Source organism: Hoplias malabaricus, chromosome 6 (assembly GCF_029633855.1).
Source record: "Hoplias malabaricus isolate fHopMal1 chromosome 6, fHopMal1.hap1, whole genome shotgun sequence".
In the NCBI taxonomy this organism is placed as follows: Eukaryota; Metazoa; Chordata; class Actinopteri; order Characiformes; family Erythrinidae; genus Hoplias; species Hoplias malabaricus.
Window position 1 is genome coordinate 35,923,292 of NC_089805.1, and position 24,380 is coordinate 35,947,671.

The following is a 24,380-nucleotide window of genomic DNA, read 5'->3' on the forward strand; positions in this document are numbered from 1 at the left end:
CTAACATGCATTAGTTTTCTGTATTTAAACTAAATTATCTGAAGGCACACCACAGATGACAACAAATGCAGTTTACTGCCAGAAGATGGACACCAAGTCTAAAGTGCCTGTACTTACATTATTAAAACTTAATGAAACTGGATTTATACATTTATGGAGCAGAATCCAAAATAAAATAGCTGTAACCAACCAGTACAGCTGAAGATAGCTGCCTGATATTATTAGCCTGCACCAAAACATGTTGACTAAGGGATTTTGAATATTTGAGAGTAGTGTTTAAAAGGGTTGGGTACAAATTCTACTGATGGGGAGACATCAGGAAGCAGGGTTGGGCAGTCCAACCCTGGTGTGTGTGGATGTATTATCTGTCTGCATTTAAAAATGTGTGTGTGGGGTGGTCCCATCTGTTTATTTAAACTGCAGAAAAAGACCCACCCAAGTCTAGAGTACTCCACAAATGCACACCACAGCCATTCTTGTTGTGATATGTGTGTGGCTGTGTTGCCTTCTCAAAATCCCCTTTAGTCCCTCATGTCTAGTCTGTTAAAACTTGTGGGGCTGACTCAGCATTAATTGGGTGTTTTATTTTCCCACCAAGTACAATTTGTCATGTCTGGTACAGAACAGCTGAGGAGTTTCAACTTTGCATTAAAAGTGCATTGTATTATCCCATAAAGCTTGTAATCAGACACACGTCTTTTAAAAGGGCCACAAAAACATATTTATACCAATTTTCTCTCATCCAAATTTCCTGATAAACTAAGACATGTTTACTAGTTAAAGTTCTCTGGAGCTTCACATCTAACGTAGTTCTCAAATAACCGTTTATATTGTTACAACTGGGAACGGTGTAAACTACAAGTCAATTATCACACTTGCCTCAAACATGCTGTTATTCAGCAAGGCTATTTGAGATTACATGTGTGGTCTCTGATATATAATGTCATCAATGTGAAGCACTGAATTTTTGTAAACATGAGCTAATGAGCGAGCCAGTTCCATGGGTTTATTTGCATCTGGGGAGAGAAGGGAAAAAAAAGTTGGCTACCATACCATAAATCAGTAGGAGACTCCATCTTAAAGCTGTGAAGCCTTTATTTGGCTGTAATGTTATAATTGTAGAATATAAGCTTCCATTTCTTGTTAGCAACAGAAGCCTTAAACCTCAACTGGAGACCTAAAATCATCAAAACTGACTAATTGTATTTGGAGGAATATGGTATATTTTGAATTTGTCAGGTTGCTCTCAATTAAAGAAAAGGACTAATATGTGCATGAGCATGATACAACTGATTCAAACTGCATTACTGTCGAACCCACACACACACACGACAAATGTGATCATGCCTGGTGACACTGGCTCTGCACCACATGTCCCGAAGGCAACTGCAGAACAGGGCAGGGCCTGTGATTGACAAGACTATGGGCAAGTGAACAACTGCTGGTGCCAGTGTGAGAGTCCACTAAGAAGATTCACTCGTTTGATTTTGGAGAGATTTGATAAACACACAGAGGCACAAAACACAGAGACATTACATTGCAATGTTATTATGCCTCATCCACTGACATTCTTCCAGCCTTTTATTGTCATGATTAAACATTCATCTCCACTCAAAGTAGCCTTTATTTTGTGTGTTGTGCCTGGAGCAATTGTGCTCGGAGGCAGAATTTATAACCAATCAGAAAGCACTGTAGCGGCTGAACTGGAAACACTGCCGTAACAGGCCTTTCCCTCTCTGTCATTGTGTATAAAAAAGCAGGCTGAAGCAAGGGGTGATTAAGAATGCTTTTTGAAGCTTATCAATTCATATATCTCTGTATAAACCCACACCCAAAGTCAGAATCTTGAGGGGGGAAATGCAAGTGTTTGTTTAAAAAAAAAAAGAAAGAAAGAAAGAGAGAGAGAGAGACAGCTGGGGCCCATGGGCCCACACCCAGATACATTTGCATAAGCATACAAAAACATACACTTTCCCCCGAGACAGTTTTTGATCTTGGGCATGTGTCCTTTTTAGTTCACAGCATGAGGCAATGGCACTACTAGACCAACACATGTGTGCAAGCAAGCAGCTGTTTGGCAATATTTTAGCTTAGCTTAGCATATATGTGTGTGTGTGTGTGTACTTGTATTTTAAAGGGGGATATAGATTTGGCTTACCATGTTAAATATCCAATAGATATAAAAATAGCTGGGCCACAAAAACATTGGTAATTGGATGTTGTTGGTTTTTAGCTAGTCTGGATCATACACTCTGTTGACTAAATTAAAATATGAAACATCAACAATATCTTTTAAGAGTCACAACACCAAATAAGTGGCCATTTAAGTTGGTAATGAAAAAACAGTTATTTAAATGACACACCTAAAAGATACACAATGTCCAAATCCATGTTTAGAGCAAATAAATAAATAAATACATAAATTTTAAAATCTTCTTTTTCCAATCTTTCCAGTCCTCAAATGCTAAAATCTAAATATTCGCCATATTAAAAAATAAATAAAAATGGAATATCAAGCTCCTAAGCAGAATGCTGTGTGGCATGAACAACAGGGAAATCCTCTTAAAATATGGGTGCATTTATCAGCAGTGCTTATAGGATTTAGGACCACTGCTCTATAACATCCCATGGACACCAGTGAGATTATACTGAGATTAAAATGCTCAGTTCACCCACGTAAGCATAAATGACACTAAAAGTGACAAAAATCTAAAAGAACACACAGGAGAAAAATAGAAGAGATTGAAAGTGGAATGAAGAGAGAGAGAGAGAGAGAGAATGCCAAAATGTGCTTTTGACCTATGGATGCTGGATTTTGTATCTAAGGCAAGGCAAACTGAGCTCCATAGCTAAAGTCATGTTGAGCAGGGGCTATCCCTCGATATCCCGCCTCTGATCTAGTATCTAGCTCCCAAGGATTTCATCTTTTGTGCCATTCGCACCTCATGGCTGATACGTGTTCAGACCATCACCTCTAATACAGAAGGCCCCAGGAGCAGTTTGTTAGGAGACTTCTGAGAAGCAGCTCCTCAAGGAAATGGACTGGGCTATTTTTAAACCACTCTCAGAGAAGCAATGGTTTATTTCATCATCTCTTTGAGAAAAGATAAAGGGTGACTCCTCTCCCTCACTCTCATCTGTTCTTCCCCTTTTCTGCCCAACCTGCAAAACACCACCTGTTGTAATGCTTCCTGTTTGCCCTGCCCTGCTTCCTGTTGGTGGGTGGGACACCTGTGATTGCAGTACTGCTTCAAGTGCAAGTGTTTCAGCAGAAAGCCGGGACAAAGCCCTCTTTCAGCAAGTGTGCAACATGTGCTAAATGCAGTAAATAAGTGTAACTATAAATAAATAAAAATGTGCAAAGGTACAGCTGACCAACTGCTGACTGCATCTATTGCACACACTTTTCACACATGGTAACAAAATGCCAAACAAAGGTCAGGTTATGCACTGAAGAGACTGAAAGAAGCATTGTTTATTGTAGTGGGACAGTTTTTAACAATGAATTACAATGCCTCTCAGATCTCCTCCGGAAGTGATTTGCCCAATGAAATTTTAATCGGTTATAAAGGGGATGCATCTATTTGAGTGCATGTAATTTGAGAATCTGAAACTCCTACCAACATACAAATTATGAAATAAAATAGTCCAGTCAGTTTTTGCCTACATCTGAATACATGGGATGAAATGAAGACTTCAGATTTTATGCTGAGTCTTACGTAGAGGTAAGGCACTTCACAATTGTCACAGCTGTTTTACCTCCTGATCTGAGTCTCTCCAATCACAGCTCTGGACCCACATTTATGAGAGTGCGCCAAGACAAGGTTAGGCAAAATAAAAAAAACAAATACAACAAGAGGGGAGAAATAACTGTACTGATTACATATATATTAAAAAACAAGAACAGAGGACATAGACAACAAGCAACAATGGCTAATAAACAGTGTTTCTGCTCCTGGTTCTTCACTGCTGTTTAGAGTAAACGGAGGCTCACTCTCATTTAAAAGAACAGGTGCTGAAACCAGTCATTCTGAACAAGGCTGATTAGTCAGGGTAAGAATCGTGCTTGATTGATCCTTGTGGTATTTTGAGTAAAGCATGTTACAGGCATTTCATTATGACCCCAGAGGACTGTTTTAACCTCTGGAACAAGGGGTATATACACACACATATAAATTAATAAAATTTTCAGCCGGTGCTACTTTTAATGGTCTGCTTATGATGCCAATCTGCTGAGGCTGTAGAGATGTAGTTTTATGCAGTGTTTCAGTGATACGCATTCTGCTTTCTGGACCATACAGATCCTGCACCTTATCTGCACAGCAAATCAGGCTCTTACAAATAATCCAGTCCATAATACCGAAGACTTCCTGTCAGTAGCCAGCATGGCAATGCTGAAGGCAGAGGAGCAATCAAAGACGACAGAAGAAAGAATGGAAAGTAAGTAAAGTGAGCTCCAATTTCTACCGCCAATAACAATGAAGTAAGCCATTATACTTCCATGAGCCAAAATTGCTCATAGATAAAGCACTGTCATGCAGAACATAATTGGGTGTAAAAAAACACTGAGTCTCAGCTGACTGGCTCTCTCATGCTCCCGCCTTAAAAAAAACAGGAACACACACTCTGTCCCCTACACACACTCCCAATGCGCCATCAGAACAGAAAATGAGACAAAACACACTTCTCTCACACAAAATCAAATAAATGTACACACTTGGATGAATATTCACACTTATACATCTTCATTAAAGCCCCCAACTCAATTGTCAAAGGTCTATATCCATCACCACTCTGGAGGATTGCTTTGACCTAGATCCAGAGCCAATCACAAACAACAAAAACTGTTGCCAAGTGTGCAGGGAAACAGAACAAAACAGCTCTTCGAATTACCACAAGGAAGCTGCACAATGTCCTGTATCATATACGGGATTGTAAACAAAGTGCAATCGATGATTCAGCTGACTTCCTGAGACATGTGGAGAGCCACCTAGTTCTTAAAGGATAGCTATGAAAGGAAGGACATAGGGCTAATTTCAAGCTATGAATTGCTCTGGAATGGCTTCAAAAGCCTCCATCTTCACGTTGCTATGGCTACCTCTAGAGCACAAGTGCTTTTAGGTTGCCAATTAGCGCACCGCTGTGTAGCAGCAACACACCTTTGTCAGCAGGACACTGTGGAGAAGAGACACAGTGGGGCTCAGAAGAAACTGACCAGGGTGCACCGGAAATGAGTCAGGCCAATTACAGCATACAGTAATACGTCACAGTCAGCAATGACTTGCTGCTCAAAATATAAAACAATTTGGATTTCAAACATTTTAAAAGAGTTTTAATTTCCAGTTCACACAGCAGTTAAGACTACCCCGAGTGAGCTTGAATTGGTTTAAATGTGTCCAGAGCAAAAAGTCCAGAGCTTTGTCTCCATTAAACTCAGTCCACACAAAGAGATTCACAGAGGTTGGTCTGTGGGCTTACACTTGGCTGATGTGCTACTGTGTGTGTTAGGTTGGTGTGGGGAAAATACACAAGGCCAAATCTGAGAACACCCCTTTGAATCATAGATCAGTGGAAAGACAACTATAAGCTTAATACAGCTACCTATTAGAAATGTTTGGTCAGACATTGTGAAAATCATGAATACTTTAATAACATATGACGGGGATGAAATATGTATTTATGGGCACTTTCTGGGTCTCTTAATTTCTCACAGCAATTGTATTGCACTTTTAATTATTAGGTAAAGTAAGGATCTGAAATAAAAATGTGTCATAGCAGAACGACTACATTTGGTGTAGGTGGAAAATAAATGAACTTTAATATAATTTTAACACAGCAGTCTAAAATGGTGTCAAAATCACAGCTTACCTTACTTAAGTGAAATTCCAACCGTCGCATATATCTCTCAATGGTCTTGATTTGCTATAGGAAAAAAAAAACAAATCCGTTAATATACAGTAAGTCACACAAAGATCAATCTAAATGTACAGCAATACTATTCCACAAAAGCAAAACCATGCAGCCATTAGATGGTTTGTAAATTAATAGCTGCATTGCAGGAGAGTGACATGTCACAGCTACAAAGCAGCTTATTTATGCTTAAACCTTCTCTCACGTTTCTGAGCCATATTGGTTTTGTAAGCTTCATGCTAAGCAGAACCGAGAGGTGTTTATGGTTGAGCCCCACCTACCTTGTCAAGATCATACAGTACTCCCTGAGGATAAAACACACACAAGCATATACACAGCATCAGTGCACCGTAACCTCTCCAGTAGAAAAATAAGATTTAAAAAAGCCCTAAATTCACTCTAATAATTAAACAATAAGCATGAAGTAAAAACTTTATGAAAACAGTGTTTTAAAACAACCAAAGCCTGAACAAGTCCAGTCAGTCAGAATGAAATGCACTCATGCCATGTCTCACCAGTCTTGAGTTCCTCTTCATATCTTTCATGAGAGAGGTGAGTTTATCCAGCTCCACTTGGTGCACTTCCAAATACTCACTGATGCAGGGAAACAGAGAAAATACTATGTAGTGATCAATGAGCCAAACCATAAAGCACACTTTATTTTAAAACAAAAGTACTGTCCAATAGAAACACCCTCCTGTCTTTTCCTATTGTACACACTTTTGATTAAACAACAATCTTTCCACTTGATGTCTTTTATAAAACTCCACTTCAAAGAAATATTAGCAAAGCCCCCAGGCAGTTATTTCTACTCACACAAGTCTGGGTTACTATCTACTTTAATAAAAACAGAACTAGAAACCTGACAGCCATTTGAATACTTCAGAAAATAAATGCAATAATGTTAAAATATGAATCTGATAAATATCACATAAATGTAAAATGTTTGACAAATATCTCCCTACAGGGTGATTTTTTTCCTAACATAACCATTGTCGTTGTTGTCCATGTTGCCTAAACAACACACTACATCAATATTAAACTCATGCAAGGCTTGGTAATCAGCTGAAGAAGGCCTAGGTTCCCAAAAGAGTTGTCCGAGTCGTGCTCTGACCTCTACTGGTTTAAAATCATGTTTCCAGATAACCTGCCCAGTTTAATCAGGTGTGTTGAGTGTGTAGAGGACATGTACAGAGGACATGAATATTAGAACTAGGAAACACTAATGTAGGTTGAAGGGTAAATTATATATTAATATATAACTCTTAAGGTTGTAGGGATTGAGCTGCACTCACTCCAAGCCCTGTTTCAGTGCACCATACACCTCCTCAACTCTCTTGGGCTGCGGCTCATGTGAGCTACTGCTGGACTTGTGCCCAGACAGATGCGGCTTCTTAGGTTTGGAGACGGGCTTCTTCTGCACTGCTGAGTTCCCCATGAATGAGTTACACCTGAAAACACACACAAGCACACACTCACTATCACAAATGAGTTTCTGTTGGTTTCAGTGCTACTGGATCTACACTAGCCTTATACTTCAATTTACAAAAGACTGAGCAAAAATAATGCTTTTTAAATTTGAGTTTTCACTAGTGATAATTGTTTAACATTTGTATTTCTCAGTTTGTAATAAACATTCAACATACATCATAATTGCACTTGTCTTGCATAGAGAAAGCCTATGTGTTTGGAAGGATATTAATATGAGGTTAATGTAAGAGGAAAAAGCTGGATTGGAAACTGAAGTGGGGAAAAAAGACTGTCTAATTCTGTTAATGGTTTTGTAAAGTCACTGACTATTTTGAGCATGAAAGCCTATATTTAGATGTCTATTTTCAAATGCTCTTTAAAGATGATCACAAGTGAACTGCGTTTGTGCTTTTTATCTAAAAAAAAAATAATAAAAAATAATAAAAAATAAGTATCAGTACTGTCCGATAGTCAAGGTTTCAATATCAACATCAGAAAACACAGAATTATTTTAAAGGAATACAATAATGGATTTATGATTAAACAGCATAATAAGACTAAAAATAAATACACATTTATACCAGTATGGGCCGATTCCTAGACACATATCAATTAAGCCATTCAACACTGAGACTGGAAGCCAGACTCTGTGTGTAACTCAGTTTTGGAGCAGGTACTTTCCTACAGTTGTGCTTATAGGATGTTTAAAAATATTACTGAAATCCAAGGATTAAGGACATGTATTATTTGAGCAGATGAGTGCTTCTTAGCCCACTTTGGTAAGAACAGTCATTCACCACCTAATAAACTCCTGCATTCCTGAGATGTACGGATATCAAGGCAGTTGGATTCACTGCTTGACATGTCTCAACCTGTCACCCACACACACGCTTTTGGAAGTTCCACTGCACTGAATCTAGGCCAGTGTGGTGAATGAGCACACACAGTTGCCTAGGGGTCACACATGCATACTGCACTCTGCTAGGTTCAGATAAGGGAACAAACTTTACACATCATGCGCACACACACACACACACACACACACACACACACACACACACACACACACACACACACACACACACACACACACACACACACACACACACACACACACACACACATACACACACACACACACACACACTTTCCTTCATTATCAAATGATAATATACAACCATACAACTCACTTTTCTGTTTATTTAATCTCTTCATTCAACGTGCTGGTTTTAATGCTCTCACTGTCAGCTCCAATATATTGTTGATGTCCAATTAAAAACATGTAGCTTTTGGAGCATTTCTATTGGTCAATTCACCACGAGGTTCTACCACAATGTGAAGGACAGCTGCTGTTTTCAAATGATGTAGTAAACTAAAAATCCAGAAAAATGCAGATATGTGTTTGTAATTGGACAGTGACAATATACAAGAATACCGTATTCACAAAATCTGTACTGTTCTGTAGTTTTGATTAAACACAGATTGTAAATATTAAAAAAGTCACAAAATATACTTGGATATAGACTAATCATAGAGATCGCTGTCAACTTTCATTGTTACCTGTATAACTGCCCTGCACTTTACCCTTTTCCCTAGAAAGTTTTGCCCTGATCATTTGTGTTAATGTGTGGCATGCACTAGTGATAGCATCATGTCTATAAGATTCTAACAAGAATCTACCAATGATTAAGTACTTATTTCCCAGCTTCTTGTTCTGATTTTCCCGTTCCACCATAAACGGTACAGCAGCTATGTTCTGGTGCCTGCACAATTTAAGGTGGAATGGGAAACTATGAACAAGTAGCTGGGAAATAAGAACCTGATGAGCTTCGTAATGTTAAGGAAACTAAAGCAAATCTATAACAGGTGCTTTCTGATATCATACCTCAGGTACTTAATAATGGTAATGTCTTCCTTTATGTGCTTAAATAAGGAAGTCCAAAAGCTAACACCGCTGCTTCTACTGACTGGATTCAAGTAAACAAAACGTGCCCTGACTGGCAAATCAGTGGGCAGCGTTTTGATTCTTTAGTTAGTGGGCAGTGTGCTGATTGTCTAGACAGCTCAGGAGTAAAAACAGTGTTAACACATTTTGTGGTTTGTAGTTTGTAACTTTAGTGAGACTTGCGAATTTCAAACCTCACAATTTCAAAATATTTCAGAGACAGCATTTTTTTTTTGACACATTTGCAAATTATATTCAGGTGCAAAAACTTTTCCAATCATACACAACATTTTTATAGCTGTGAATCTTTATAACACATTCATAAACTTGAGATTGAGAGTTTTATTTTTTTATTTTTTTAGGTTCAAACATTCATGTACATGCATGCAATTCTTTCATGTGCACAAAGCGGGCATAGGTAGCAGGGTGTGAAAATATTTATGAATATCATTTCACAAGCTGAAAATATTAATGACCCTAATCTAACTCTATGCATGTCCTGGTTGGAAAAGTTAAACTGAATCAGCTTACCCTTGTTTCACCAAGAAATGTGCATTGATTTTACCTAGGGATCTGAGGTAGTAGAAGCCATTCAAAAAAATTGGCAAACGATTATTTAACCTAATGCATGAGTTTAAATCAGATGTCTGCTATCTGACAGATCATCAAAAAATGAGCCAGGAAAATAAATGCATAAAGTGCTACATGAAGTTAAATTTGCTGTTTGCTGCACTACTGAAATGAACAAGTGTAGCTAATTGAAGCCAGAAAGGTCATGTAAGAGCATGAATGGGGTATATAAATCCAGTGACTCGTAGTGATGGTGTGACTGATCTATATATTTGTTATTGGTTGTGACAAACAGGCTGTGTTTCCTTACCGTGAGCGTCTCTCCTGCAGGGTGCTGAAGCCAGCGAATGACTGGCTACGGATGATTCCATTGGGCCCTCCAGGAGAGTGGGTCCCAGCCGCCATGATTTCTGGGAAGCGGGAGGACACTCCTTGGGTAAGGCAGAGAAGATGACAGTAAGACTATGATCATTGCCACAGATAAAAGCAGTGCACTGTTAGGATAACACTTATTTTACATTTTAATGTCAAATGCTTACACTACCCTGGACTTCCTCTGACTGGAATGAATGCAAATCGTTAATTAGATAGAAGGTTACAAATACATTACAGCCATTATTAAGACTCTGGAAGCTAGCCAACCTTGGCTGTGACTTAATGCACATCAAAATCCCATTTAAATGCAGTGAAAAGCAAGAGATGAGTCATTTAATCTCTTGTGGAAATGCAGGCAGAAAATAGCAGCTTGGAGAAAGAGGGCCCCATACGGTGCACATTGAAAGGTTCCTAGAAAAGACTTAATGCCACCTGAGCCCACTTCAGATAATATGGCAAAAAAAGTGGGGAAACACAGCTAGTTTGTGGACAGTACTCCTTCTAGATTACTCATTTTTATTAAATCCAACAATACAAAGGATGCTGAATTTAAATCGACTTCAGACAACAAATCTGTTATGATGGATGCTCTGGTTGTAGGCTGTTACCTCATCCATTGCATCACAGCACAGCCGGATGATGACAGCATTGGCAAGCTCCTGACCGGGGGGGCAATGAGGCTGAAAATTTCAGCGATGCGAGAGGGCCTACGAAACACATTCACTCGCTCTGACACTGCCCTACCATGGCCAGCAGCTCTCAGCCCCACTAACCCGCCTCATATAGGCCATCAGATATGGGCTATTCACTTGGGGAAAAACAGGGAAATGAATGCTAAACTCAGAAAATATTGGGTTCAAAAATCCTTACTTTTAGGCATTATGATGGAAAATGTGATGCAATTACTCAAAGCTGTCAATTTTAGTGCTTTGATTTTGGACTGTTAGAATTAATTCTCAAAATGAGTGTGCTGAGTACTTGGTATTGCTCCACTGGACAATAACTCTGTATTTGAGGCTCGGAGCTCTTTCATGAGTTACCGAACCTCGACACGCCCACAGACGACCCCACAGTTCACACTGATAAACCAACTCTTGTTTGGTTCCAGCTGGGAATGCACTTTTCTGGTTCACAAACCAGTTTATGTCCACGAAAACGTGCCATATGGTTCCAAATTTAGTTCGCGAACCGGAACAGTGCTTGTTCCACGTTGGTGGAAAGGAGCTCCTGAACAACAAGAACACCTACATCCAGACACTGTTCACTGACATCAGCCTCACCATCAATGCAGTCATTCCTACAAGGCTCAGTGATTTGGTTATTAACACAAATATATGTAATTATGGGTTTTGAACATTATGACAGCAGCCTTTGAGGTTGGGCAATCCAACATTTGTGACTCCCATGTAGAATGACTCATATTAGCATGCATGCCACAGAGACACACAACCGCTAGATTAGATACACAAATTTCATTGCTTCATTGCTTGTATTATCAGCAAAAAAGACATTGCTGACATCCTGCATTGAGCTACATGGTTACATTTTTATTTTTATAGTTTATAATTATAATACAGTACAATTTATTGTAAACTAATAAATTATACCAAAGCGACATCAAAAAGATGAGCAACCTTCATCAAGATAAGGAAGTGGTTTTAGTGGGTTGAGAAAATGTTTAGGCACATGTATACTAATAAGATTGTGTCTGTGATGACTTTTAGGCTTTGTAAACAACATTAGAATATTAGCAACAGTACAAACATCAAGAGGCCAACATCTTTGATATGTGTATAACTGAATCAATATAGCATTTCTTTGCCCTTCTCTGAAAGGTAGGTTTGTTCGGATGGAATGGAGGTTACTTGCAGACGTGTTGAGCTCTAGCCAGTCCTGGGTACTGGAGGACAAGTCGAGTGTAACTATACACGCTGCCTGGGTCTCCACAAGGAGGGTAGTGCAATGGATATGCCACTGTTCAAAAAGAGCCACACAAAAGCAACAAGGCTCTATCTGAAAGACAAGATCTTGTTTTGCAGAAGCAAGACAAAAGTGAGGCTTATGACAGACACCAAGCTATTTATAGATAAGACTTCAGTAAAGATCATTTTAAATTTGACATTTTACCTAATGCTCAGAACATTATTTTAACGATCTGTAAAAACAACAGGCCATCACTTTTCAAATTCAAAGAGTAGAACTCCAGAAATAAAAACAAAGCTATACAGCAGACGTCTGGAAATAAACAACAAAGGACAATGTGTTTCCCAGGATAGCAACAAACAACACTCTATGCCCAACATTAAATGCCCAAAAGAGTAGCTTTTCAATATATGGCCTACAATTAAGACCATTGGGCCATTTCCAGGTAATTATGGTCTGTCATTACTGGGAGCTCAAAGGTTTGCAAGTATTCTATAGATACTGAAAGTCTAGAGTTTAGTGTTTTTAGGCCTACCTTACCCACCTAGATTGGAAGCTACACTTTAAAAAGCTCATTTCGACATATTCTTTCCACCTCATTTGTTTTAGAAAAGGCATATATTATTCTCTATAAACATACAACCAAGACCACATGCTGTTACATAATGAACACTGCGGAGCAAGAAACTGTAGTATAAAATCAATAAACTCAAGGTCATTTATTCTTTGTATTCAGGGTTTACTGATGCAATACCACAACTCCTTAATTCATGGTCAAGCCAGGCCAATCAGCATTCTTCTAAAACCAAATCTCTGCTAGGGATTTTGTTGCTTCTACCAGTTTGATAAATGCCCTACTTTCCAACTCCTCATGCATCTCAAGAAGACAAAGCCTCAGTTAGGCCCCAAGTGCATGCTTGGATGGCCACTGAATGGAGGTGCCACTCTCTCCAGTGAGGCCTGCCCATCTCGCTTCTCATTCAGCACTGAAAAACACAGCTGAGGCGGAATACGTCATCCTCTTCCTCTTTGGGCACAGCCCTAATAAGCATTCAGACTACTGTGGCCTGGTGCAGGGGTCAAAGCCTTTCTGAAAACAGAGCAAGTGAATGAGAAAGAAGGAATGAGAGGGAGGGGTTTTTTTGCCAATGGCTGGAGGAAATAATTATTTTATTGCCACAAGCCAGGCTCATACGCACGTGAAGGATGTGAGGGGGACCCAGAGCAGGCCGGATGGGAAAGTTTAAATTGTATTTGAGCCATTCAATAAAATCTGATGACATTAGCTCCCAACGAGGAGACTTAGGTTATTAGATTATTTATTATATATTCACTTTAAAAATAAATGGATCTATTAATCTGTTAAAAAAAGGCTAATGGCCATACAGGATCACTTTGTAGTTCTACAATTACAGACTGTAGTCCATCTGTTTCTTTGCATATTTTCTTTGCATACCATTTCACTTTGATGGTCAATGGTTAGGACCCCCAAAGAACTACCACAGAGCAGATACGATTTGGGTGGTGGATCATTCCCAGCACTGCAGTGACACTGCTGTGAGAATGGTGGTGGTGTGTTAGTGTGTGTTGTGCTGGTACGAGTGGATCAGACACAGCAGTGCTGCTGGAGTTTTTAAAGACATTAGTGTCACTGTTATAATGAGAATAGTCCCCCAACCAAAAATAACCGACCTTTTAAAAACCAAGACTGTATCTAAGATTTTCTCACCCCATCAACATCATCGCCAAAGCCAAATTCAGCTCCAAATAAATATTAGTCCTCTAGAATTAAGAATCTAACCCTTGTCAGCAGTCAAAAAACCTCTGACATATAAAAGGAAGAGATCTTGAAAAGTCGCAAATGTCAAAAAAACAGAAAGCCCTAATCTGCAGGCTGAAACCGGGTTGTAAGGTTTTGTGATGTTCCTAATTTCAGTTTTTAACTTCTCTGTACAAGCATGCAAAGGGCTTTATATGCACACACCCTGCCTCCTCAAATGTGAGTGTAGGAAGGAACTCTGTCTGCTGTGGTATCTGTGATGATCGCTGAATTTCAGCCCACAGTGTTAACAGTTGTCTAACGCCCTATGCTTGCATAAACGATGTTCCCCATAGCAACAGAACACAATACATAGCATGTGGAGTAAAACAACATTGCCATTATGGACCCTGTGCAGAGCCCAGCGCCTCCACCTCCATTCAGCTCTAAAGCTCTGTTGTCTGCTGCCCGGCTCTACTGCAGGCTGTGCTAGGTAGGAGGGTCCTTTAGCTCTGGGCCTCTGAAACTAGTCTTTGTGTTCCACTCAGCTTTGCTAACTCCACAGTGGCCACATCAGTGTAGTGACCTCACCATTGTTTCCCATGCCCACAGTTTAACAATTAAATTCTTAAAAAATACAAAATATAAACAAACAAATAATACAGAAAAGACTTGACATCACAAAAAAAAAAAGAATTAAAAATGGAAAAACATTTTGTAAAAGTAGAGTGCTTTTAAAGCTTTAAAAATCTTTATATTACTTAAATAATTAGACATTTTTTCTAAGGAGACTAAGCTCTTCTATATTCTCTTATAGTAAAATGCAGAGCTGGATGAACACATTCATTCTATGCAATAAAGTATTTTCGTGTTTTAAATTGTATTTCTGTGGATGTCAGTGAAGCACAACAAATGTTACACAGGTCAGAATGGAGACTAAACTTTTAGCTGTAGTGTATTAAGATCCGAACTTAAAAACATGTAATCTGTTACTCAGGTGCATAAAAATAGTACTGACATTTAAATAAAAGTATATTAAATTAACCTTCATTACTGAAGGTACTTTTAAATGAATGTGATTTACTGTATGTCTAAGAATTCAGACAAAACATTATTTGTACAATGCTACAAAGAGCTGTAACTGTGGCCCTTGGCGCAGAAAAAGCAGAAAGAAAACCTCAGCTCGAATTTGGTGTACAGTACTTGGCACTAATAAGTTGAGCTATGATTTGCTTGCTGCAAAGCCTTTTACTGCCATGAAAAAATAACAGAGAGAATCAGACAATTAACACCAAGGGTGCAAAAATAGATCATATAACAGTCCTTATGAACAGTCACTGAGCTGTGCTCTGGGGAACTCTGCAGCACGTGACAGTAAGCCTTTGCCAATGCAGCTGGACATGTTATATTTAGGAAAGAAAAAGTAGAGACAGCTAATTGGGCAATGTGACATTGCAAAGTATTAAGAATTCTCTTCTGGGTACATTCAGAAATTCAATGTGCATCATAGTGAAAATAATGCAATAGTCTAAAAAAGGCAAAAGCGAATTTGAAGTTGGGGAATGTAAGCGCATGGACTCACTGGTAACAAATACTGTATGTAACTGGACCATTTTTGTATTATTTGCAAAACAATGCCACGGAAATGGATGTTAAATTTATACTTGGCACAAACACATTCACTCGTTCATTCATTTTCTGTAACCACTTATCCATTTCAAAGTCATAGTTGGTCCGGCGCCTACCTGGAATGGACACAAGTTAGATGCACAACCTGGATGGGGCATCAGTCCATCACAGGGCAGCATACACTCTCACATTCACACACACCTTTGGATCACCTGAAGTAAACCTACATGGACTTGGGGAGAACACAACAAACTCCTCACAGGCAGTAACACCAAGCAAGACTTGAACCCACAACCCCAGGACAAATTCCGAATAACCTGAAGGACAAGATAATGTCTAATATATCAAACCTCAAGGCTCCTCAGTCCTACATTTTCCCTTGATCCTTAGGGGCTGCGAGATGGAACAGAGCAAAAATATGGACCCTCCTGGAGGCCCTAATGACCGGGCTGAGGACCACTATTCTACAGGACACGTGCGAAACTCACACGTGCAAACATAACTACCATCTAACATGAAACAGAATATCTAGCATTAGTATGTCATATGTCTACATAATCTTTGTATGCAAAGACAACACACGTATGGTAGACATGCACTGGCATGCAGACACCCACCACATGATCTACAGGTGTGTTAGGAGTTATAGTCTTTGGCCCAGATTCAGAAATAAAATAACATTTGAAAAGAACAACTGAGATGGGTATGTCTACATCTGTACAGATGTTTCATCAATGGACAAAATGTTGAAACTAATTGATTTCATTGCAGTTATGTCAGAGGGCAGATTGTTATTGTTGTTGAGTGTGTGTGTGTGTGTGTGTGTGTGTGTCTCTCAATTTCCTGCATTAACTGATAGAATTAAGATCAAAATGTTTCATCAATTTGCTACTTATCAGATTATTTTTTTTTTTTTCCAAACAATTTAACTATGAACATTTTTATGTAACTTTGAAAATTAAAAAACTTTAGTTAATTGATTAAAATGTTTTCACTGATAGTGGGCAGAATTATGCAGTACTACTTCCCTAAACCCAGAACTATCTGTACCCTAAGTATAAGTACCACTGTAGCACTCTACATGCAACAGGAAGTAAGCAGCATTAATGGGAAGTTGTGTGGTGTTCTAGTGTGAAATTCTTGTTTAGCTACCTTATACTCACATTCATTTACCAGCACAAACAGGGAAGGAATTAATTTCATTTCTACACAAGTTTGAAGCAATAAAATGTGAAATGTATCAAAACAAAAAGGTGATTTTTGCCCAAAAATTTAGCCACTAAAATGACTATTAAAAATTAAAATACTTCAAACAATGTCATTGATTCCTAAAAAAAAAAAGAAAAAAAAAAGTCACATTTGATTTGTTTCATGGATTCCCTTGTTTCCTGTATACCACCATAGCTTGTGTACTATGCGATGTACCCATTTTATTAAATGGTAATATTACATGCAAACATTTTGAATTAACACTAACGAAGCTGTTTCTGAAGCCTACATTAGCAAATGTGTCAAAATGGGACACGGGTTCACATCAGTTTCAAGCTTAAGAATCTGACCTCGCCTGACTTACATAAAGGTCAGATGCACATAAATGTTAATGTATTATCCACAACTAAAGCATATTGTGACCATGCCATTCAACTCTGACCATCATAGAAACATGTTTATTCCAAAGCTCAGTGAGCGACCATACAAACCAAGCACTGCAATGTTATCTTAGGGTGACTGCGAGCAGCTGATAGGAATGGTTAAATGTCATGCCACTTCCTATTGCTGGACCTACTGGGGGAGTGGGAGAAGGAGAGAGATGGGTGAGCCTGAATGTGATGGGGTGTGCTAGACTGGGGCGTTTGAGGTTTGTAAAGTCACACTTTCAGAATATACAAAGATTTTAGAGAAGTCTGAGCATGTTGTAAATGTCAGTAAGTTGAGGAGTACAAGGCTAACTGTTCATTATTAAACTACTATAGCGTAAGTGTGCTTTCAAAACCCACTCACTCCAGCATGTTCACTGCAGCCATGGCAGACACACCAGGTTTAATCCAGTTACACAGTTAAACAAAGGCAAAGAGCAGTAACTATGCCAACAGTGAAAATTGAAAAGTTCTGTGAGTGTCCAGCAATATTAAAATCACACACAGTCAGTCAATCACTTTTAATAATCGAGTATTGAGCATGTCATCAACTCTGATCAACAACTCTATGCAGATATTACACGCTGCTTTTGTACTCCTATAAAGGTTAAATCCAAAGGCACTTGTCTTAGACTAGGTTTTATACTCACACTGTTCTCTTTAAACGCTCATGCTTGTTTTTTTCTACTTTCAAATTCTTATACTGTTTTCAGATCAGTATGTATCTGTATGGTTAGTAACCTAAACCCAGTACCCCATACTCTGTAACCCTTTGACTGTTTTCCAACACAGTCTAAATTCCAGCGATGCCATGACCAAAACACCTGGTAATTATCAGCAGTATTTTCAGAAACACCAAACGTGTCACACATCATGAACCAAGGTACTATTTAGTTGCCCTTTTGTACAGTGTGTATGTTCACCTGTGGTCCTGTAAACACAGGCTGTGTACATGTAGCCCTGTATATTGGATACATACTTGTATGAGTGTGAAAGAACATTGTTGGTCTTAATTGTGTTCTTGAAAACAGAGCATAGGTGAAGGTTTTGTCCAAAGATAAAGCTGAAGCTCAGACACCTGACTTTGGTTGACCAAAACTGCAGTTGCTGCCTTTTCTATTTGTATCGCAGTATAGTGGACAGAGCATTCCAGAGGAAGCTAGCTGTGTGGTTTTTTCTCCAAGAGAAAAACTAGGATCTGTGGTTTCTGTGAGAATGGTGGGTTAAAAGTGGGGCACGGCTCCATATGTGACAGAGAGTAGAGATGACGTGAGTAACATGTAGCTGCTGGCTTGGCACTGGGCATTATGTGGAAGACCAATATTTTTAGAACAGAGTGAAAAGAGCAGCATGAGTGTGGGGGTTGACATTCCTGTATTCAGGGAGTGCGAGGCAGTGAGAAAACACATAGCGAACACAGCTGCTGAGGCCATATGAACTACACACACCTCTACCATCCTCACTTCCATCAGTGGTTGTAATGAGATGGAAAAGCTGTTGACCCTGAAGCTTTACAAATGGCGTCCTCGATTTATATTCATGCTTACACTTGTGGAGCACTAGCTTGGGGTCAGGTACTCCAGTTCGCCATTGGTCAAAGAAAGAAATTACACAACCACCTGCTAATGAAGGACTGGCCCAATCACAAACACTATGCCTAGAGAAAGAAGGAAGGAGAGCTAGAGGACAAAAGGCGAAGCTATGCTCAGTCTCTTAATGCTCACTGCAGCAGCTAAAAATGCTCCAAGGAACAGTTGTCCTCAAATCTTCGGCAGGCTTTTTGAATCCAACACTGGATCTGTATTTCCATATTCTAGCAGACTCGCAATGCAAAATATCATTTGTCAAGCCACTGAACCCAGTTAGACTTGAATTGATTTTGACTGAATTCAGAGTTGGGTTAATACCATCTATTCACCAAGCACTGAATCATCAGAGCCGTGCCACAGACATAAGCCTCCCTTATGGCTTGTGCTGGACGCAATGCTTTTTTTTTTTTGCTTTGATGTAGAGGAAATTAACAGTATTAATTATGCAGGTGAGACCCAGTCTGTATGTTCACAGAAAAGGTAGTAGACAGGTAGGGTTACAGTAGAATAGCGGTAGAATTCGGTAGCTGAATCACACATTAGATTAAAACAGTTATATTCTTTTTTTTTTTTCATATATCCATCCATTATCTGTAACCGCTTATCCAGTTCAGGGTCGCGGTGGGTCCAGAGCCTACCTGGAATCATTGGGCACAAGGCGGGACTACAGCCTGGAGGGGGCGCCAGTCCTTCACAGGGCAACACAGACACACACACATTCACTCACACCTACGGACACTTTTGAGTCACCAATCCACCTACCAACGTGTGTTTTTGGACTGTGGGAGGAAACAGGAGCACCCAGAGGAAACCCACGCAGACACGGGTAGAACACACCAACTCCTCACAGACAGTCACCCGGAGTGGGTATCGAACCCATAACCTCCAGCTCCCTGGAGCTGTGTGACTGCGACACTACCTGCTGAGCCACCGTGCCGCCCCACAGTGATATTTGTATATTTCAAATAGATGCTTAGCCACATTCTGCTCTTCTTCAGTTTCTAATGACAATAGAATGTAGCTAGATGTTTGGCTCAACAGCTCATCACCTTACATTTTTGCTGTACTGGAATATGACAAATAACCTACATCATCAAATATCAAACAGAAGCATTGGTCAGATCTCAACATCTCATATATACAGATGATCTTTTTCCCCCCAGCAATTATATGCAGATACAAACATGATTTTGACATCACTATATGTCTCTACCATGGACAAATATACAATTCCACTCCTATCACAAACTTTAAAAAAAAATTAAATTAAAATTAAATAACCATCAACATATTTAACAAAGAAAGAAATATATTTTCTGAACTGCAGAAACATACCACAACTTTTTACCTGTTACTCAATGGTGAAGTAAATAAGGCCACCTCTCATATAAATGTAAATCAGGAATTACTGGCAACAAAGACGTAAAACCTTTCAACAATAGTCTCTATAGATTCTATACCAATATAGAATTGCTGTTTATTTTATTTAAATATTTAATATTTGAGACCAGTCTCTAATACAGATTCCATTTCTGCCTGATGTACATAGGAACAAATTCAAATCTGACCATGCAACATGAAACCTGCATTAATTCACAGCACTCAATTCAATACAAAGTGGGGGCTGGAGGTTATGATCTGACATAACGACAATCATGAAAGACAAGGAAAATATAGTGTTGTCTGACCCTGGCATTAATTTTGTGTCAAAATATATAGCCTGTTGTTCAGCCATTGTATTCTCCTGTTTTATTTTACTTTTTTTTTGTTGAATACAAATGCAGTCCTCCTTCCTTCTCCAGCTGTTTTAGTACATCTGTACCCCAGTGGGCCACAGCACAGTGTGTCCTCAAATGCCATTATGGCAAGTGTGCCTTCCAATAAAAGCAGATTACACATTGCAGTAGGCAGATGTCAACTGAAACAGATGTCACATACAGAATATGTAGAACATGACAACTTCACCTTCCAGCCAATAAGATTTCAGATGGAAGTTCAATGAATCAATCAATTCCATGTCCAGCTGTTTACCACTGTTAAGGCACCGATGAAATTTAAAAAAACAAAAACAAACAAACAAAAAAATAAACAGCTTATCAGCTAACGCCTGAATGATAAGGCTCTTTAATGCTCTTTTGGTGCGAATCTTTGAGTGAATCAGTGGGGGGTAAAGTCTGCGGGTCACTAGATGGGTGCCCACTCTACCACTACACAGATGTTTAGTCAGGGGGATTACGGGGTAGCCCCCCACTGAGCAGTGCTGCTGTAAACAGAGATCATCTGCCCAGTGTGTAATAGAAAGAGGGCAAACCCTCAGACTCTTCCTCAATCCCACCGCTCTAATAAGTACATTGACACATTGATGATCTTTAAAACAGGTGTCAGCAGCTTTCTCAAGCCCATGTCACTGACATTTGAACTAATTGAAAATTTTAAGCAGAATACAAATCAATATATTAATATGAATAATGATCAAATCAGTCCTTTCATTAACTTGCAGGGTTTATCTCTTCACTATAGCACAAAAAAATAAGGTCTGAGTCTAGAATTTACTTTTGCATCCGGATCTGATGCTGGTTTATGTACATCTACTTTGCTGATGGGCTTCTTTAGATTTTAAACAGCCAAATATTTACAAAACAAACAGACTAACAAAGTCACAACATAAATATATAAGGCAATTCTAATAAAAGTGATAACAATAATGTTATATTTACATACTACAAATTCTGTAAATATATATAATTATAAATTCTCAACATGCTTTATGAGTAAAACATTAGAAATTATAAAATACCATGGTCTAAATGTGTTAATAGTCCAGTTACAAACAATGGGATCATATGAGCTCCAGTATATTAAGTATAATACTTTATTTCCAAATCTTGATTGAGCCTGCATTCCTACTACAATCTAATGGTATTAAATTTTGAATGCTATTCCTGAGTTTAGAAGCTAAATGAGACGAATAACTTTTAACAACAATGCTGTAAGTGGTTCTAAGAGATTGTGGTCAGGGTCCGCTAAGTAAAAAAGTTATTATATAAGAAACACATGCTGAATCTAAACCATTTATTGATAATCCTGGGTTATTCTGAATAATTAAAATTATATAAAATCTATTTTAAAAAAGGGCAGCATGTTAATATTAAAGGACTATTAGAAAAGGAAGCTGTAAACACACCATGTCTCCCATATGTCAAGCCATAGTGATTTTCATAAACCATGCTCATGTTTTAGAACTTCTCAAAGTGATCATGCAGGCTACATCAGAGATCCAAACAGCAGAACATCAAAGCAGTAAACGCTGATTGTGTGTGTTATGTAGTTTCTGACACTACAACCCCACCATATCTCTCAAATGACTTGTTTGCTGTGGTGGTTTAATTTGAACTTTTCCGGCTGTAAAACTGAGACCACCACCAAATACTCCCTATCACGATTACAGAAAGGTAGGATTAAAAAAATAAACAAACAATCTGATTATTCCTTTCATTCTTATCTTTTTCTTTCTCTTCCAGGGAATCTCAGATATCTCTCTGTTCCCCACCCCCACTGTTTCTCTGCCTCAATCACTCCTGAAATACCCCTCCTCACACCCTCAGGGCCAGGCTCTCCGATTGGGATTTGTCCAGACAAGTGCAGCAGAGACACTCAGGCAGTTTAAACACAGATAACCCTGACAGGCCTCACTCATAAATCTTTCTTCCATTCCCCACACAGGACAGAACTGCACAGAGCTGGACAATGGAGAGAAAAGCTTACCTTGCCTGACTGAAACTAAATGTGGGTGAAGGTTGTGTATGGAACATATGGACAGGCCTTGTGGCTGGATCACTAAAGGCTGAGGGCCAACAGTACAAGAACATTGCCAGTTACCACACAAGACATGCCCAGCTCAATGACCAGCTGTGAAAACTCAAGCTATGCCTTTGAAAAGAATAATGGTTAATACTCCCACCACCCAGTGAGAAAGAGTACACTAAATATGGGAATCACGGGAAGGCAGCTTACAATTTAAAAAAGAAAAAAACTTTTATTTCTGTACGCTACATTATTATTTATTCCATTTGTTAGAAATGTATCAAATCTGCATCAACAGGTAAATGGCCCATAACAGCAGAAATTAGACTGAGTATCAGAGTAAGAAAATAATTCTTGCAGCTTAATCCTGAAACAGATCTAACCAGACAAAGCACATAGTCACGATGTGCGATGTCATGTTGTTATCTGTGCATTTCTTCCTGTGGGGCGGCAGCAGGTTTGTGTAACTTTGTGATGCTTGTCTAAAGAGAAGTGCTTTAAATAAAAACAGCTCATTTTACAGTTCATTAGTTCTTAATGAAAAATATTGGGTGTTTACTCTAAAACTCAAGGATTTACTCTTCAACTGTATCAGAAATCATTTCTGAAAAGTCAAAAGTGGTATTTCGCCATCTCTACTTGACTAGATTATTTTCCCCACTCCTGGACTCACAAAAAGCCTCAGTCAAAGTATCAAGGCCCAGATGGATGTGTCAAGATGGCAAAAAAAAAGACAAATTAGCTCACTTACTACCTCAAGCTATGATTTAACTCTCATCTAGGGCTCACAGAATGATGTCAGCTTCAAGAATGGGTCATTGTACCAAAGGTTGTACTGCACAGAACAACAAACAGAACACTGCCTGACTTCATTCATTTGAAGCTCAGCTCAGCAGATCTTCATCAGACATAGAACAGCTAACAAAATATGTTCTAAAGCAAGTTACATGACATCATTGTGTATGCAGGACAAAGTGTATGTTACAAGAGAACGTAAAATCAAATGCAAGAGTGTCAAATGGGAAAATCTGTGACGGGGATATGGAGACACATGAGGAAAGAGGAACTGAGGGCTCTGACTGAAGGGAATTTGTCTCTGGCAATGAACATGTTGGCAGCTTTCGGCCTTGGCATCCCCCTCCATCCACCACTGTCCTAACACTTCCCATCAAATATCTTTCAGAACTAAACCTCTCAGATAAAATGGGGCATATCACTGATATTATCCTACAGCACTGCAAAACCAAACCACCCTTGACATACATTCTCCCTTCTAGCCATAGCGTCTGTCTGAACAACAGTAACCCGAATACAGCAGGAACTGTAGATCTCTACAGAATCACTGTAATCACTGTTATTATACTAAGCACCAGACACAGAGACTCTGAGCTACACAAGCAGTGTTGCTGTACAATTTCCTCAATTTGTTTTAGGGATGTTGATAATTCTATACACTTTTGCTCTAATATTTAACTTAATATGTTAAAAAAATCAACAACAAAACACATATATTCTCTCTGCAATTCCCAAAAAAATGACAAATAAAAATTAAAAAGAAGTAGTTTACTCAAAGTCATAAAAGATCAAAGTTGTAAAGAGTATGGGGCAATTCCATCATGTTTTTGTAAATATATGGCTGTATATTTGTTGATAGCAGGGGTGATAGGAACAGATGCCCATTTTGTAACATTTTCTACTAGTTATATTCAGAAGTCACACTTAAGTCATATTTATAGTCATATTTATTCCTTCAGCATTTACACTAAAGT

At 38.8% G+C, this 24,380-nt stretch overlaps 1 protein-coding gene across 3 annotated transcripts in view; it reads right to left on the bottom strand.

Moving 5' to 3' along the window:
* Positions 1–24,380, bottom strand: part of ripor2 (RHO family interacting cell polarization regulator 2) — a 50,821-nt gene that overhangs the window by 14,684 nt on the left and 11,757 nt on the right. For all 3 annotated transcript variants that reach the window (XM_066675323.1, XM_066675322.1, XM_066675324.1), the window contains exons 2-6: positions 10,206–10,326; positions 7,206–7,361; positions 6,426–6,504; positions 6,192–6,215; positions 5,869–5,922 (exon numbers count right to left, since the gene is read on the bottom strand). In XM_066675323.1, the coding sequence (XP_066531420.1) occupies positions 5,869–5,922; positions 6,192–6,215; positions 6,426–6,504; positions 7,206–7,361; positions 10,206–10,326 (434 nt within the window). The remainder of the gene's footprint in view (positions 1–5,868; positions 5,923–6,191; positions 6,216–6,425; positions 6,505–7,205; positions 7,362–10,205; positions 10,327–24,380) is intronic.